General features: G+C 32.1%; 1 protein-coding gene across 1 annotated transcript in view; it reads right to left on the bottom strand.

Moving 5' to 3' along the window:
- Positions 1–19306, bottom strand: part of DPY19L2 (dpy-19 like 2) — a 119818-nt gene that overhangs the window by 88679 nt on the left and 11833 nt on the right. The window contains exons 5-9 of the mRNA XM_012777557.2: positions 12763–12883; positions 10202–10295; positions 5649–5706; positions 3675–3766; positions 1648–1747 (exon numbers count right to left, since the gene is read on the bottom strand). Coding sequence (XP_012633011.1) covers positions 1648–1747; positions 3675–3766; positions 5649–5706; positions 10202–10295; positions 12763–12883 — 465 coding nt within the window. The remainder of the gene's footprint in view (positions 1–1647; positions 1748–3674; positions 3767–5648; positions 5707–10201; positions 10296–12762; positions 12884–19306) is intronic.

The following is a 19306-nucleotide window of genomic DNA, read 5'->3' as shown; positions in this document are numbered from 1 at the left end:
TCCTGGAAATAATTTACATTTCTAACACTTCTGATTTTAGAATCTCCTTTCTGCAACTATTCTTTTCTATTTCCTTAGTCATTAACAGTCTCTCCTACATTAATGGAAATTCCCTAATAATAAAATTAGAACACATTATAAATTAGATTCCACCTACCAAAATTAAGTTGCAATTTCTCAGTGTCTTAGAAAAGGTCTTATCACCCCAAACACTCTAGGTTTCTACAACAGTCTAATAATTTTTTCCTTTGAAATGTAGCTAATCCTTGGCTCTGTGACCCACCCCCCCATTTCGGAGACATGTTTAGGAGACATGAACTAATTTTAACCTTAATCTATCAAAAATGCAACCAAGAATAAAATCATGGAATACTCTCAGAAAAATAACTTTTAATCATTTCTTCTGTTAGGATGAAAAAACAAACACAGAGGCAAACAAAACTCTATACATTAGTTAAGAAAAATATAATAAAAGTCTAGAACATCCTTTAAATAACTAGAAAAGCAATATGAAACTTATCCAAAGAGCTTCTCAAATATTTTCATTAGCACCACTGAATTAATAAATTTGCTTGCAATGAAGTGATGCTCATTAAAAATCTATTCTACTATGCTGGCATGTGCAAATAATGAAAACCATAAAATAATTTCAGTGTTATAACCTGAAAGGGGACAACCATTACGAAGTAAAGCAGAAGGAATACTTTAAACATGCAATACCAATTGAGGTTATAATTTCATGCTTTGTAAACAAAGGGCAGCATGAGGTTTCTTGGCAGAATTTCTCACTTCCATTATTATTATCATCTGTGTTTGTTAGGAGGGAAGGAGTTCTTCTAATGGAAAATCTTAGTATCATGAAATTTCATCAAAATCTTCTATTTAACTGGTATTAACTGAGCAGCACCTAAGTGTGCACATAGGTACTAGAGTAATAGGGTATTGGGCAGGGGGGAGGGGGGTGGGTATATACATACATAATGAGTGAGATGTGCACCATCTGGGGGATGGTCATGCTGGAAACTCAGACTTGTGGGGGGAGGGAGGGAAAGGGCATTTATTGAAACCTTAAAATCTGTACCCTCATAATATGCCAAAAAAAAAAATCTTCCATTTACTCTCTGATTCCCCACTTCAGTTTCTTGCCATTAGTAACTCAGTTGTTTTGGAAACAAGATATGGCCTCAATTCACTTAGGTAATATCATGATTAAAGCTCTCAGAAATGGTTCCCAGCAAAATTCTGCTCTTCAGACAAAATGGCCAACATTTAGCTGGATTAGAAATAGAAACCTCCTGCCATGAAGAGTAGGATTGGCCCTTAGCATGCTATGGAACTTGGCACCCAGAATAATTCCTAGGCAACGGAAAATCTACAGATATTATTTAAAATACCAACAAGAACATCTGTGAATAAAAATGACAGAAAACATTTTGTACATGTTCAACAGTAATACTAATAACTCTCAAACTAACCAATATAGTAATAGAATTATATTGTTTTTTTCAAATCACACATTTACATAAACTTTATTATTTCATATTTTGAAAATCTTATAGGGTATAAATGTAATCATATTTTAAAATGTCTATAGAAACAATGAAGTACACCTCACATTCAACTCAAATTAGTCAAAAATCATCTTACCTGTGTAAAAAGTATAAACTGAGCAAATTGCCAAGGAAGCATAAAAGCAACATTGGAAAGACAGAGTGCAATGTAATTCTTTCCATAAGTGTTCGAGGTCCTAGAAAGAATGATACCAATAAGTTTTACCATAAAAGTAGCCTATCACTGAAAGAAAGACTAATTGTAAAATGATAAAATCCTAATGATCCCCTTATCTTTAATATAATACAACAAGATATAGTTGACTCTTAAAAGTTTATTGAAAATAACGTAAAATACCTTTAATATAACAAAATATAGTTAACTCTTAAAAGTTTACTAAAAAGAACTTGGACTATAAAAATGCCAACCATAAAACAATCAAAATTAGAGTTTAAACAATATTGTAATTTATCATTAAATAAAATGTTTTAAATATAAAATTCATTTTCCTTTAAACATGCATGACATTAGAAGTTTAATACTCCAGCAAGAAGGTCAGAAAATAGGACATGATGCTGGCCCTGCATGCCTTAAGAAATTCAGTTGAAGTATAGCATGTTGAAGTTTAAATTGCCCATTCTGCATAACTAAGATATATTAGTAACCAACCCCTTTTACCACACAGGACTTTAGTATATTTTAGAACATGAAAAAAGAAATGCAAACATTTTGTGTAAAAAATAAAGCTATAACTATTCTTTTTATAAAGACTGCATTAGATTTTGATAAATCATTGTAAAACAGTAAAGTTTTCGAAAGCAAAATTTTAAATGTTCATATTGTTTAGTAATATTATCACAAAATATTCACTAAGCACTCAGTAATCTTGTATTTTCTCAAACAAAAATTACTTTTGACTAAGGTTCACAGTATAGCACATGCCCTCAAGAACACAATCCTAAATGTTCTAATTAAGACACTGCATACCATGAAAACCCTGACTGGCCTGACTAACATCACTTCAAAAAAAAAAAAAAAATGAAAAATAACCCATCTTCTGAGGAATTTAACTCAAGGTATGTAGTTCAAGGTATGTAGCCACCCCAATATGCTGTTATTTACCTTCATTCAATCAGCTTCATATCAGGACCACAAATAACTGCATGGCAGTGTGTTAAGTGCTCTGTGGCTAAAGAGATAAATATGGCATGGTCCCTGTTTCCAGTGGTACTTTTAAATATATGTAAGTGTAGATATTTGTGTGTGTGAACGATTACAAATTTACACTTTCAAGAAAGAAAGAAGATACATACACAAATGATTTTCAGGTAAGGCAAAATCTGCCAGGGACTAACTAGTAAGTAAAGTACAAGGTTCCTCAGGAGTTTGGAGGAGACAGTGATCACTATTGAATTCAAATGAGCGATCTTACTAGCATTCTATGAAACTTATTTTTATAATAGTTATTTATAGTATTCTACTACTTATGTGTTTTTCGTTTGTTTGTTTGTTTCTCAGACGTCTTAAACCTCTGAAATGCTTATAAACTTAGTTCCAACAAAAAATGTATCAAAAAAACAGTTGAAATGAAACTCAGGTTGAATTGCTAGAAACATGAGTTGCTCAGCAGTGCTTCACAAATATGTGAATATACACATACACACACACACACACACACACACACACATTCCTTTATCCATCTAACCCAGAATTTCCCAAGTTTATTTCACTTAGAACTTTTTTCATGGTACATATATTTATGCCCCATTAAACTCACAGATTGGAAAACAATAAGCAAGAGTATATACACTTTGAAGAAAAAAAAGTAAATGTTTCTCAAAAATCTTCAAATCTTTGCAAACTATGCAAGAACATGTACATTTTAATTTATTAAAAATGGTGTCGTTATCTCAAACCTGTAGTCTAGACTCTTAAGTGGAAAGCAATTTTTACATATCAATTTTATGTATTATTAACTGTATACTCTTCATAACTTTATTTTTAAAATAATTAAAATAATAAAATAATAGCCTAAGTTTGGAAATTATAGCTTAATAGGTTGAAGCATATTTTAATAAACTTAACTCATAATTTATTTCGCTTTTGTGATAAATCAAAATTACCTGAGAATCAAAGTTAAAACATACATCTGAAGTACAAGGAATGGATATGAAAAACTTTCACGGAGAGGTGGCGTCCACATCACACGGGTGGCCTGAAATCAATAAAATGCTCACTTCATCTTATGTTCTATTATAACAAATATTGTTAATTTAGAAATCAGGGGTGGACTTGTTTTAATAATTTTAATATTAGGCTTACTAGATCCATTTCCGAGTGCCTGGCATAGCTTCTCAGTTTTTGGAGCTCTCTTAATGCACAAGGCCATTAAGTAAAGAGTGATGATTAACTCCAAAAACAAGTGAAAGATATATCAGACCAAGCAGAAGAAAACCCTAGGGACAAACAAGCTGGTAGGTATAGGGGCTGTGAGGACGCCAGGACTGACAACCCAGATCCACATTCCAGCCTGGCAGGAACAACCCTGTCATCCCAGGCTTTGGGATATATACATGCCCAGAAAAATACTTAAACAAATGTTACCCAGGGCATTTACAAACATCAAGAGAGTCTATACATAACAAGTTCAAATGAGTATAGATACACATTACAAGTAGTTAATTAACATTGCCTCTGAATTTGCAAAATTTACCTTCAAAGAGGTTAACTATAAAATTTGAAAACAACTAAAAGTATCTGGGAATCATAAATGTGATACATGTAATGAAAAGTATTCATTAAATTTTCATTAAAGTTATTTCTAAGATATATGGGTCAGAGTATTCATAAAAGTTTTCTATCAAAAATTCTAAAATTCCAGGAAGAATCCAGACTCATTACTTTGTTAGAGTCTTAAAATTTATTGCTTCTAGTCCAAGAAACTAAGATTGTAAACACTGGAAGATGAACTATGCCTGTTGTCTGGCATACTGAAAGAAAAACCCTCGTCTTTATATCAACACATTGCTGAATGACAATGCGTTTAAGTTAAAATAATATATTTAAGGCACTTCATGTATAATTTTTAAGACTCCTTTGTGTAGCTGACTTTTAAAACTTAACCCAACAGTAACAGATAAAAAGACTTCTACCCTGTACAACCTGTGCCATAACATGCTAATATTTTGCTTCTAAAAGCTAGCAGTCAGATTCTCTCACTTTTTCACTGTCATATCCTCAGCATCTAACAGAGTATGGCACATCGTACGTACTCAAAATTTTGTTAAATGAATCCATCACATTCAAAGTTAGTTTCTATGAGCTTTTTTTAGGTGGACCATGTCCCATTGGGCTGAATTAGTTAATTTCCATTTTTGAATTCAGCATTTTGTGTTATTTAACAGGCAGCATGATATAATAGAAAGAAGCCAGGGAGCAGGTGACAATGCCTTAACTGTATGCCTATCATCATTGCCTTTTCCATCCTTGTTAAAGGGAGTGCAATGAGTATAAAGTTTCAGTTAGGCAAGAAAACTAATTTCTAAAGATCGTCTGTACAACACTGTATTAACAATATTGTATTAAACACTTAAAAATCTGTTAAGAGGACAGATTTCATGTTAAGTGTTCTCACCACAATTTTTTAAAAAGTTAAATATTTAAGTTTCAGAGCCAGACAGCTGCAGAATGGGAAATCCAGCTTCATCAGGTAGTGAATGTGGAATCTTGGATAAGAAACTTAATCTTTCTAAATTTTAATTTCATACCTTGTATGGTGAGGATAACAATCACCCCCTAAAAATGTCTGGTAGGAGTAAATGAGACAATACATGTAAAGTGCTCAAACTCAGCAGGTATTGTATTTCCTTTTTCCTATAGAATACGTGTATGCGTATATACTCACTAAAAACCCGGCAAGATATTTCATGTTTTAAATTCTAGTTATTTAAAAATTTAGATCAACATGATTAAAATATCAACTTACAACACAGGTTCTTTAAAATATTGTGAAGTCATAAGTAATGTGCAATTACATATTGTTTTGGTAAGTATACAGCCCTTTCTATTTCTTAAAACTAATTTTCTAGAAAACAAACCTCTCCATGGTTGAAAAAGTAGCACAGTACTGTGATCAGACCACCTAGTTGAGTCCCACTGTAAAAAAAAAAAAACATACAAACATAAAATCATAATTCATATAAAATATAGTGACTTCACAAAATTATCAATTTCAAATCATATTGTTATATATTTAAAGCATTATAGTATTAAACCATGTTAGTAAAAATTTCAGAAGTACCCATGTAGTTGATGTTTAAATCCTAAATGTATAGCCAATGTGTACATACAAGGTAATCTTAATTTTATAATTTATTACATCTAAAATATTTTATAAATTAAATATATACAGTATGAACATAAGATGATTTTGGCTAGCACTTCAGAATATTCACAAAGAATGTAAATATTCTGAAGATAAATTTTTATCTTTTGAAATTAGATGTAAATGAATGAGAGATGAAGAGTCTAACAAGTTTCATTTAGCAGTAACTTAGAACTGTCTAAATGACTGCAAAGATTCTTTTGTTGGATCCCAAAGAAGCAATAGTATAGAATATAAAAATCAGAACAAAGATGACTAGTATTAATCATCAAAGAGTAAGAACCATTTCTTAAGTTGCCTTTTTGTGATGGTGTGTATCTGAGTGGGTGTGTATGAAAACACAGATGCTCAAACCCACATTTGTGTAGTGGTTCCATGCCTCCCTAGACACTGCCTCATGCCTCACTTTCCATAATCTACCACATTCTAAGCACCATGCAGGCAGGTTCGTCATCTGTCTTGTTCATCACCGTATGCCCAGCTTCACACTTGGAAGACTATAAATATTGGTTGAACGAATGAAGAAAGTAAGGAATGAGTTCAAAAAAACAAGCAGAAAAAAGCTAATAGGAAGTGATTTATCATTAATAGATTACCTGTAAGAAAATTCAAAGGATGAATTTCAAAAAAGAAGAAATTGAAAGGAAGGAAGGAGAAGGACCAACTATACACATAAGGAACTAAGAACATATTTATAAATCTAAACAAGACTTGACAACAAAAACAATAATAATCATGGCAGCTGTTAGGGGTAACAGGAGTACTAACCTGGTAATAACATGTAAGATGGGAGAGGATATTTTGAAGTAAAGCACTCTAAAGTTCCTTGTATTCATTTGAGACTTGAACAAGTTAGATGTGTATGTTACCATTTTAGTGTTAACCACTAAAAGGATAGAAATAGAATATCTACCTTCCAAGTTAGTGCCAGTGGGGAAGGGTGGTCAGGGTAAGAAATACAAAATTCTCTCCTGCCCCTTCCATCCTATTGCTTTTATTTCTTATATGCCACAGTTTCCAATCTCCTCACAGTTTTGGTGACACTTTGATATTTGTGTATGTACATATCTTTCTTAAAGACTAGAGCCTAATAATGTATTTGATATTTCAGAACTGTGTAATCATTTTAGACAGACTATCACCTCTTGGGTAGCTCTTCCAATAAAAAATAATGATTTTAAAAAGTTTCAGTTACTGTTTTTTTTTTTCTTTTTTTTTTCTTTTTTTTTTTCTTTAGGAACCAAGTTTTCTGCTATCAGTTACTGTTGTATAACATTTTCCACATTAAAAACCAAAAATAGTTTGTATAAGAAATACAAACTGTTTTTTAAAATAGAACATTTTAAGCCTGCCAAAATAATCTCAAAGTAATCCTTTTCCCTCAAAATACTTTACTGAGCTTATATATATAATTTTTCCTATATGGCATACAGAAAAGTACATAACATTTCTAGCTTATAGAATAATTATGAAGTGAACATTCATGTAGCCACCATATAATTAGTTGAAATGGAGAAATGAATGCACCCTGAGTCCCCACTCTCCTTCCCGAGAAACAGCCACTATCCTGATTTTTGATATTATCAGTATGACCACCTCTATATACATTCAAGCTACGATTTACTTTCATGTTTTAAAACTTTATACCAGTGGAAATATGCAGTATTTTTAAAATTTTGTACTCATTTTCATTCATTCAAAATTAAATTTGTAAGATTCATCCATGTTGATGTGTGTAGCTGTGTAGTTAATTCATTCTTATTGCTGTATGGTATTCCACCATGTTAATAAAACAAAATGTATTCATTTATCTGTTAACAAATATTTAGGTTGTTTCCAGTTTGAAGTTATGCAAACAATGCTGCTATATTCTCCTACATATTTCCTGCTGTGCAAGAGTTTCTTGGGATTATATACTTTGAATTAGATACCTTCAACTTTTCTAGACAACATATGTTGTTTTCAAAAATAGTTGTACTAATTTATATGTCTACCTGTGGTAGATGAAAGTTCCCTTATTAATCTGTTAGATGTGTGATGGTATTTCTTTATAGTTTGAATTGGTATTTTCCTTATAACTAATGATGGTAATCAACTTTACATATATTTATTGCCCATCTGGAGTTCTTCTTCTAGGAGATGTCCATTAATAAATATTTTGTCCATTTTTCTATCATGTTTTCTGTCTTGTTTTCCTTTGTATTCCTGCAAGAGTGTAAATTTCACGAGGACAGAGATTGTTTGTTTTGTATTTCAAGCACCTAAAACAGTGTTCCTGGTCGCAATAAGTTTTCAATAAATATTTGTTAACTAAATGAATGGGATTTCTACATACTGTGCTGGGAATATACTTTGCAAGTGTCTTCTCCTAGTTTGTGACTTATTTTTAATTCAATAGTGTCTTTTGAAGAACTTAAGTTCTTTTCATTAGATTTATCAGTTTTACCAGTTTTTCTTCATAGCTAGATTTTTGAATCTTGTTTAAGAAACTTTCTTATTCCAAATTACTGATGATAGTCTCCTATATTATATACTAAACATTTATACATTTGTCTTTCATACTTAAGTGTTTAGCACAACTGAGATTATTCACATAGCTCCAATTTCTCTTCATTAAATATGATTTCCAAATTGTTCCAGCACCATTAATTAAGAAGCCTATCTTTACCTACTAATCTGCAATATATACTCTGTCATGTATCAAGTCTCTTTAAATGCACATTTTTGCTTCTGGTCAATAAAAAATATGTTGGAATTTTTATAGGTAAAGCACTGAACTATAAACCAATTTGGGGATAACTGTCATCTTTTTAATATTGAGTTATCAATACACGAACATGGCATCTGTCTCCATTTATTTAGATTTTATTAAATGTATTAAGTTTTAACAATTTTACCATACAGGTCATAAATATCTTTTGTTATATTTATTTTTAATAACTTCATGCTTTTCATACTAAGTGGAATTCTTTTAAAATTTCATTTTATGTTTGATGCTAGAATATAGAATTTATAATTTCAGTGTATTAATTTTATATCTGATAACATTATAAATTTTCTTATTTCAAATACTTTATCTATAGACTTTTAAAATTTTCTAGATATACATGTGATCTACTTTTAAGAACACTTGTTTCTCTTTTTTTCAAGTTTCCCAATCCTTATTACTTTTTTTTACTTTACTGTGCTGGATAGGATGATCCCTTGTACAATACTGAATATGTCACTAGTTTTTATTGATTCTATGCTAATTTTTTTATGCCAGAAACTTCCTAAAACAAGGAGTATATGTATTTCTAAATCTCTATAGTGATGTAATTCCTATGAAAATTCAATAAATACTTGTTGGAAGTTTAAATATAGACTTTTTAGCTTTATATGTTGTGCAGTTCATGGATAACACTGTAAAGAAAGCTGATGATTCAGTTGGGAATATGTTTCACAGAAAGAAATAGGAAATCTAGCAAAGGTAGCTATAACAATACAGACATTTATTACATTTGTCAACAAAAAAATGAAAGATAAGTGTTGGCATTGGTTCAGCAGCACAAATACTCATGGTCACAAGATAAGTGCTGTGGCTCTGGGCATCACAACCAAGTAAAAGCAGGATGAAACACAGAAGGGGTAGCTAATTCTGCCCTTTTGTGAGAAAGGCAAATGCTTTCCTAGGTGTACCTAAAGTTGACTTCACATTATTTTTCACTGCCAAAAAAGCTAGCTCACACAATTATGCCAAGGAGCAGTGAACTATGGGAGCAAAATGTGACCATCATAATTAATTTCAACATACCACCTGAGACTGTTGCACTGTTTCTGCAAACAAAATTGAGGTACTGTTATCAAGAAGGATAAGCTAGCAAATTCAAGTGTCTGCCACAAGCGATATACAGTTTCTTGTACTGCTTTCCTAATTTCACCTTTACAGAGAATACAATTAGAAATAATTTGCTACTAATGCCAACCAAGGATCCCCTCTAATGTTTTAATAATTTTACACATGAAACTAGAAATATTTTCATTAAAACCTTTGTAAAGTAATCTTAATTAAAAAATATCCTGCAATGATAAAAGGAGGCCTTTAAGATATTAGTGACAGCTCCAATTTCTGGTTACATATTAGTTAAGCTTCTGAAAAATAAAATAAATCCACAATTTTCCAACTATTAATAAACCAATCTTATTAATTATCATTTTAATTCAATCAATAAACATCATCTAGTCCTTATAATTCTGCTGAAAGATCTTTTAAATCAGTTATCTTACCTCAGGTATGCGCCATATATGAAGAACAAGCCCATCATTAGTCCATTTAAAATAAAAATCACACCAACATAAAAGCAAGCAGGGTCTCCCAATCCTTTGAAAAGACACAGATTATTCAGTATTTAATGGATAAATGACTATAATGCAAGTGGACATAATTATCTCAGTACTTTGTAATCAAGAACTCATAAATTAGCTGAAAGCATTTGTTTTCTGGATTGCTACTGTCTTTAATAGTAACTTTAATACTTTACCTTACAGGAGGTTTTTATTTAGTTACACTTATACATTATTTTTTAATATAGATACATTTATACTTTCCCCTAATGAAGTATTATTATACTGTAATGATTTGCTGAGGCTTCACATTTAGTTGATGCTATTGTTCAGCATCTGGAACTGTGAATAGAGCCACTTGATGAATTATGAGAGAAAATCCATTGCATTGTTTTTATCTTTTGCTAGGCTTTAGGGTAAGAGGTGGTCCTAATCTCAAGGAGCAGCTTTAGTCTGCATGAAATGATCCAGTTATTTAATTAATTATTATGTATAACTAGAATTTTAATATATCCCATATATAAGATTGTATGTATAACACATATTATGTGCTTTATAATCACCATCTGACATAATTCTCAGAACAAATTTATGAGATTAGTTAGTATGAAAGTCCTTTTCTTATGGTTGAGAAAACAGAACACAGAAAACTTAAGTAGTTTGTCAAAGATTATTTAGCTCTAACTGGCTGGAGCCAAGATTTGAAGGCTAGCTCTCCTGATTCCTTCTACTTTTCTGCTCACTCCTTGAAGTCTGTTCTGATTACTTCTGTTGTTTAATGCACCCTTCTTTAATACTGGACCACCTTAGGCTCTGTCATATGCTCTTGTCTTTTCTCCCATCTGCATATTGTCCTTAAGGAAATTCTTCCACTTCTATGGCTCCAAATATCATCTATATACAGATGATTCCAAGTCTATATTCAGCCCAGAATTTTCTCCTTATTCTTATACATATATATGCAGGTAGCCACCTGTCATCTGCTCTTTGAGGTCTCCCAGGTACCTCAAACTAATACATCCACAATGACATGTAGCAATTCAAGCCTGCTACTTTTCAAATGTTTCCTACCATTCAAAGGGACTCAATTATTCAAGCTAGAAACAAAGCTGGTTACATGACTCTTCACTCTTTCCCCTCTCCTATCAAACAATTACCAAGTCTACCAATTATACTTCCAAAATACCTCTCAAATCTGGGCATTTCCCAGTTATCTTTCCTGCAATTGCTTGCTGGGAATACAATAGCCTCCTACCTGGCCTCACTGAACTCACTTTTGTCCTTTACTAATATCCTTTCCATATAACTGACAAAATATGTTTTTTTAAATACAAATCTGTTAAAACTCTTCAATGCATAAAGTACAAAATCCTTATAACACGTGTATGGCCCTTCATGATCATGCATACATTCTCAACATCATTTCAAACCATTTTTCTATCTCCTTCTTCCAAGAATTCTAGCCTTCTTTCAGTTCCCTCTCACCTCAGGACAGCTGAATATGCTAGTCTATATTCTTAAAATACTCCTCTCTTGCTCCTAATCTCAACAGCCTTATTTTCTTATTTGTAACATCTACCACACTTTTAACTGCTAACATTGCTCTGTGATATAAACTCTATGAGGGTAAAACCCCATGTCTACTTGGTTCATCTCTGTGTCCCATATACCAAACACCAACCTATTGCTTACTGGAACATAATACCATATGTGTCCACATACAAGGTGATTGTTTTCATCCCTCAGGAATTACACCTTTTCACTGATGGAGTCATTACAAAGTGTCTTACTTTATGAGGCATTTTCTCCATTCCATTACAGTATACAAAAAAAGTATAATTGCCCCTCAAATATCCTTATGAATTCTATTTTAGATGTTATAAAGCTCATCTGAGAGAATCAGTAAAAATGCAAGAAAAATATAGACTTAGTTATATTCTAAGAATTGAATGTTATCAAAACAAGTCTGTAAAAATATATTTATAAAATATAGTATGTAGTCATGTTAAGAACTGGAAGAAATGAAAAAACAACTGTGCTAATGTTATGTAAGTACATATGTGTGGCTTCGAACAAGAGTCTCAAGAGATAGCATCAAAAAATGCTGAAATGCAAATATCTATTATTATGTATCTGATTTTTAAATATGTATGCATAACTAAATATATTAACTATTACAAATAGATATTTGACTATTTAATCTATTCTCCAAATCTATATATTGAAGCTACCAAAAATCTTATCTTTTTGTTTATCTTCTCACTCTGAAATGGAAGGCTGACTTATATTCAAGATTGTCTTACATTGGGGTATATGAATATTTATACTCAAATATATAAGGCCTTCTCAGAAAACTATGTTAACGTATAAAATACTCATTGAGCTTAATCGTTTCTAAAAAATATTAAAGTAGTTTATAATAATTCTTAAACTGAATCATAACATTATAAAATGTTTATGAAAACACTAATGACAGCACAACGGCATTTTAGGAAGAAACATGCCTTCACAGCTTTGTACTTCATTAAGAGGTTCTATTCTGGTGACATTCCAGCAGGTCTTAGTTTCTATCCCAAATAAATTCATTATTCCCATGAATGTGCGATACCAGCAGGCTATGATTACCTAAAAAAGACAAAAACAAAGAGATAATGGAGGAAATTACCCTATTTTTGTAATAACCATTATTCCAAAATACTATACCATTTTATAATACGATGGCTGCTTTTGACATTATAAACTTTGACATTATTTAAATCATTTCACCTAGGAATCAGTCATTTTAAAATTATATATAATGCTTCTATATATCAAATATACATTTTATAATAGTAAACAATTCTATAATATAAAAATATTAATATTCAATATTAATGTCAATTAAAAAGTATATAATTAAAATATCATGGTGATTAATAGAAAAATATAAAGATTTACAGAAACATTTCGCATTTCATTTAGATCCTTGGATTTATTTTCTTCATAAAATATATGAAATGTTATTAAAAAATACTGAAATAAAATGGAATAAAATAGCTCCTGTGCCCATTAAAACTTTGATCAAACAGAAGATTTAATTAACCAATTTTTTTCCAATCTGCAATCCATTTTAAAAAGTTCAAAGACAAGAGAAAAAAAAAGATAAATTTATAATTACAATGCTCATGTCCAAGAAATATTTTAAAAATAACTTTATACATTTTAGAAAAATAATATGAGATAATTCAGAAAAAAGTAAAAAAAATAAACAGTTGAAAAGAGAGAGTAATAACCATTCACAGCTAATTACTTTTAGTATTTAGATGGTCTTTCTTCTAGTCATCTCCCTAGGCATTTAAAATATGTAACTAGAATTCCTTGATATTACACAATGAGAACATATTATAGATGTTAATGTAATATATATCACTAAACATCATAAACATCTTTCCATGGCCAGTAAATGCAGACTGACTATTTTACCACTTTATTTTTAAAAACTATTATTCTGCTAACATTTATCATTTCTATTCTTATAAATTTGTCATATATACACACAAAAAAATTACCACATTAAATGTGTTGCTAAACCTAGAATTATATTCCTTTCTGGGATGCAGCTTGATATAGAAGGAAAAGCATGGCTTTGAAGTCAGAATTGAACTTAAATCCTGACTCTGCAAGTTATAGTGTATATGGACTCAAGTAATACTTCAACCTCAGAACCTCAATCACCTGATCTCTCAAATGAGTTTAATAATAACTATTTTGCAAGAGGGGGTATGATAAAAGCATATATATATGTATATATATATGTGTGTATATATATGTATATGTATATATGTGTATATGTATATATATGTATATGTATATACATATATATATATATAGTGCTGGCATACAGTATCCGTGAAATGCTTTTACCTTTTCAAAACATATTGCTAAGCTGACATTTTTAGTTTTACATGAGAAATTAGTTTCCTCGTGAACAGAAAAAGTATGAACATACAATTAAACATTATAGTACTCTTTGTTATATAAGGTTGACAGTAAATCTAGATCGTCTCAATTTTGTATCTATGTAATGTAAAAAAACTGAGAACTCCTTGTTGCCTATCAATTATAATACTATCAAGTTTTCAAAACAATTGAACACTATCATAATTACTTTTTGTATCAAAAAAGAATTTGAAAAATGTGCTTACTAATATTTCAATAAATATTATAGAATAAGTAAAAAGAAATAGCTAGGGCCTCAGTGACAATACCATTGAAAATTAGTGAAATAGAGAACTTTACTACATAATTTAAAGATAAAAAAATAGCAAAAAAATAATAATTATTAAACATTGGGAAAAAAGAGGCTGGTATAATAAGCTAAATCCTCATCTTATATAAATAATGTAAATCCTATTATATATACAGAATAAATCAACATTAACTGAAGCTGACAATACAAGAAATAGGTTTTTCTTTGATTTTTGTATTTACACTAGAGTAACAGAGACAACCATTAGAATAAATTAAAAACAAGTGCTTCTGAAGAGTAAGTGAGAATACAGAGAATGCTGGTGCATAGAATTGCTTTTCATCTTAGACAGGTTTATACTAAACAATTGTTACTACTACAAATTACATTTTTAAAAGTATATAGGAGGATGTGAGGAAAAGAAAAAACTTACAGAAATCAAAATAAAAAGAAATCTGGGAAATTTCTAAGTACTTGGAAATTAAACAACATAATTCTAAATAGCCAACGGATCAAAGAAGAGACCACATGGGAAATCAGAAAATAATTTGCACTGAACAAAAATGAAAATACAATATATAAATATTTAAGTAATGCAAATGTTTGCTTTTAGGAAGATGCAATAGATGTACTTTTCCCTGTTATTCCCTTTTTGTGCAAGTAAATCCATTTGAATTATATATAAAGCAAACATAAGATGACTCTGAAAGAGAGAGAGAGAAAAGTTGCCTCATTTTCTCAAATTTGGAGTAAAAGAGGCTGGCAATCCAGAAATGCAAATAGGCACTCCGGTGGTTTGAATGTGTCTACAAAATTCAGGTGTTAAAACTTAACGGCCAATGTGGTAGTGTTAAGAGGTGAGGCCAATAAAAGGTAATTAGGCCATGAGGGCTTCTTATGAATGGGATTAAGGCTCTCTTGCCCTTCTGCTCATGAGAACATAATGTCTCTCTGCGGAAGATGCAACATCATGGTGCCATCTTAGAAGTAGTGAGCATCTCTCACCAGACAACCAAACCTGCTTGGGTCTTGATCTTGGACTTCCCAACATCCAAAAGGGTGAGAAATAAATTTGTTCTTTATAAATTACCAAGTCTTAGCTATTTGTCGTGTGCTTTTTTCTTTTTCTTTAAGTTATTTCTAGATATTAAGGGGTACAAATGTTTTTGTTACATGGATAGCTTTTGTAATGCATGAGTCAAAGCTGTAAGTGTGCCCATCACCAGAACAGTGTTCACCGTACACATTAGGTAGGTTTTTCCCTCTCCCCTCATCCTCCCTACCCCTTTCTTGATTTCCAATGAGTTTTACTTCCCTCTGTGCACATGTGTGCTCATGGCTTAGATACAATTTATGAGAGAGCACATGCAGTGTTTATTATTCCATTCTTGAGCTACTTCACTTAGGATAATGGTCTCTGGTTCCATCCAAACTATTGCAAAAGACATCAATTCATCCCTTTTTATAGCTGAGGAGTAATTAATGGTATACATATACCACATTTGGTTAATCCACTCATAAATTGATGGGCACTTGAGTTGATTCCATATCTTTGCAATTATGAATTGTGCTGCAATAAACATTTGAGTGCAGGTATCTTTTTTATAAAATGACTTCTTTTCATTTAGGTAGACACCCAGTAGTGCGATTGCTGGATTGAATGGTAGGTCTACTTTTAGTTCTTTGAGAAATCTTTATACTGCTTTCCACAGAGGATTTACTAATAATTGTTGCAGTCCCACCAACACTGTATAAGCATTCCTTTCTCTCGGCATGTACACCATCATCTGCTTTTTTTTTTTTTATTTTTATTTCAGTATAATATGGGGGTACAAATGTTAAGGTTACATACATTGCTATTGTCTTCCCTCCCCCGAGTCAGAGCTTCAAGCATGTCCATCCCCCCACAATGCCCATTGCACTTATAATGCATATATATAAACCCATCTCCTCCCCGCCAACCTGCCCGACACTTGATGTTTTTTTTTTAACATTTTGGTTAGATTTTATAACTTTGCCTTTATCTAGCAAAGGATGGAGGTATGCCCTTCCCCTCCACACTGTTTGCCATGTCCCTCAGATGCGGGTCTATCCCTCTACCCCCCGAATCTCTGGTGAATACCACCACCCTTTGAGCACCATATTGATAATCGGTCAGTACCAATGTGATGACAGGTACATGTGGAGCCCATTTTTCTGATCTTATGTCACTTCACTTTGGATAATGGGCTTAAGCTCACTGTCGTTTCTTAGAATTGAGTAATATTCCATTGTAAACATATGTCAAATTTTAATAATCCAGTCATGAACTGACAGGCACTTGGGTTGTTTCCATGTCCTTGCAATAGTGAATTGTGCTACCATAAACATTTGAGTGAAGATGTCTTTGTAATAGAATGTCTTATGCTCATTTGGGTAGATGCCTAATAATGCTATCACTGGATCGAATGGCATTTCTATTTTTAGCTGTTTGAGGTATCTCCAAATTCTTTTCCACAAAGGTTGCACTAATTTGCAGTCCCACCAGCAGTGTAAGAGTGCTCCTGTCTCTCCACATCCTCGCCAGCATTTGCTGTTTTGGGATTTCTTGATACAGGCCAATCTTACTGGGGTTAGATGAAATCTCATTGTGGTTTTCACCATCATTTTTTTTTTTTTTTACTTTTTAATAAAAGCCATTCTAACAGGGGTAAGGTGATTATTTCATTGTGGTTTTAATTGCATTTCCCTGATAATTAGTGATGGTGAGTACTTTTTCATGTTCATTGGCCAGTTGACTATCTTTTGAAAAATGTCTGCTAATGTCTTTTGTCCACTTTTTGATGGAGTTGTTTTTTTCTTGATTTGCTTGAGTTCTTTATAGATTCTGGATATTAGCACTAGATTGGATGTATAGTGCACAAATACTTTCTCCTATTCTGTCGTTTATCTATTTGCTCTGTTGATTATGTCCTTAGCTGTGTGAAGCTTTTTAATTCAATCAAGTCCCATTTATGTATTTTTGATGTTGCTGTAACTGCCAGTGGGGTCTTGATGATAAATTCTTTGCCTAAGCAGATAGCCAGAAGAGTTTTTCCTACATTTACTTCTAGAATTCTTATGTTTTCATGCCTTACATTTAAGTCTTCCATCCAGCTTGAATTTTTCTGAGTGGTGAGAAATAGGTGTTATAACTTAAACACAGCCATATATTTTGCTGCATCCTTACCATTATAATAAAAAATTGTTGAGACAAAAATAATCAACAAAATGAAAATCTATACCACAATCATGGATTAGAATATTCAACATTGTTAAGAGGTCAATTCTTCCCATATATATGTATAAATCCAACATAATCCCAATAAAAATCACAGCTAGTTTGTTGTTGTTTTTTTAAGAAACTAACAAGCTGCCTCTAACATTTACATAGAAATACAATTTTGAAAAGGAAAAACAAAGTTGGAAAACGCCCTTCTTTCAAGATTTACTATAAACCTAGAGTAATCAAGACATTGTGGTACTGGCAAGTAAACATATACATCAGCAGAATAATAGAGAATCTAGAAATGAATACACACATAATACAATCAATTTTCAATAAATGTGCCAAGATAACTCAATGGGGAAAAACAGTTACCACAAAGGAGTACATAGAAACTTTTTGGCATGGAAATGTTTTGTAACTCCATTGCAGTGAGGGTTACATAGTTTCATACATTTGTCAAAACTCAAATGTGTACTTAAAATGTATACATTTTATTGCATATAAGTTGTACCTCAACAAGATGATTACAGAGAAAGAAGCCAGAATGAGAAAAGATATGCTGAGGGTCCCGGATCTAAGATGTTGAGACAGAAAAGCTACCTGCCCTGCAATGGCCTCCTCTCGATGCCATAGTTTGTAAGAAGGCAGCGACTTCCAGTGATGAAAGACCAAGGAGATCACTCAGAATACCAAAGATTTTTGTGACTGTGAACCTGTCTACCTGTGGTCTGTCACATCTTCAGAGAAGAGATTTCTTTTTCACTAAAAGAAACCAGGATTTTATGAGAAACTAAAATTCAAAATCTAGAGTTGAGTCATTATTTATATTCAGAACTAACTGGCTGCTAATAATAAATGCTAGCTATCTTTTTGGGCTTTTTCCCTTTTTGTTATAAAAGTTCTATCTCTGATATTAATGTGAACTTTAAGCTTTTTAGGGCAAATGTGTAAGTTTATTTTATAAAAGGAACCCAAAAGTCCTTATGATGAGAGTCACAATCTGCCTGAGCTGAAGTACAGATTCTACTCTGCATTGTGGAAAGGAACTTTTTCATGGCACCATGGAAAAATTTCTATATTTTATATAGATATCATAAAGGTGTGAAGAGCTTTCATGGACAGTGTGTCAAGGAATTAGAGCTCCTGTCCAGATGGTTCATTTTCCCCATAGTGATTGCTTTAAGATGTGGGTGTACCAGTCAGAGGAGTCCCTGAAGGTTTTGTTCTACATACAACCACATTGTCACTGTGCTATCAATGATGTGAGCATGGGCAGTGACATCCACCTAGGAAATGAGAATCTGGAAACCATGTGCAACTTGCAGGGGAGAGGTACCCTTGGCTTTCATGAGGCCTAGGAAAGTTCTCAGATCTGTGAATTGAGGTTGAAGACATTGTTATCAGGGCAACCAAACAAGCCAGTCAAACAAGATGTGGTCAGTGCCTTCTTGACTGTTACCAGCGGTTTATCACTGATTTGTTCCTCCTGAGGTGCTTGCCCTGTGGTCAGCCAATGGTTGGAGCATGAAGATTCTGCTCAGTAATGGGGAGAGGTATACTAAGAAGAAGAAAA

The sequence above is a fragment of the Microcebus murinus genome, chromosome 9, assembly GCF_040939455.1.
Source record: "Microcebus murinus isolate Inina chromosome 9, M.murinus_Inina_mat1.0, whole genome shotgun sequence".
NCBI classification, from domain to species: domain Eukaryota; kingdom Metazoa; phylum Chordata; class Mammalia; order Primates; family Cheirogaleidae; genus Microcebus; species Microcebus murinus.
The sequence above is the reverse complement of the archived record's forward strand: the minus strand, read 5'-3'. Positions and strand labels throughout refer to the sequence as shown.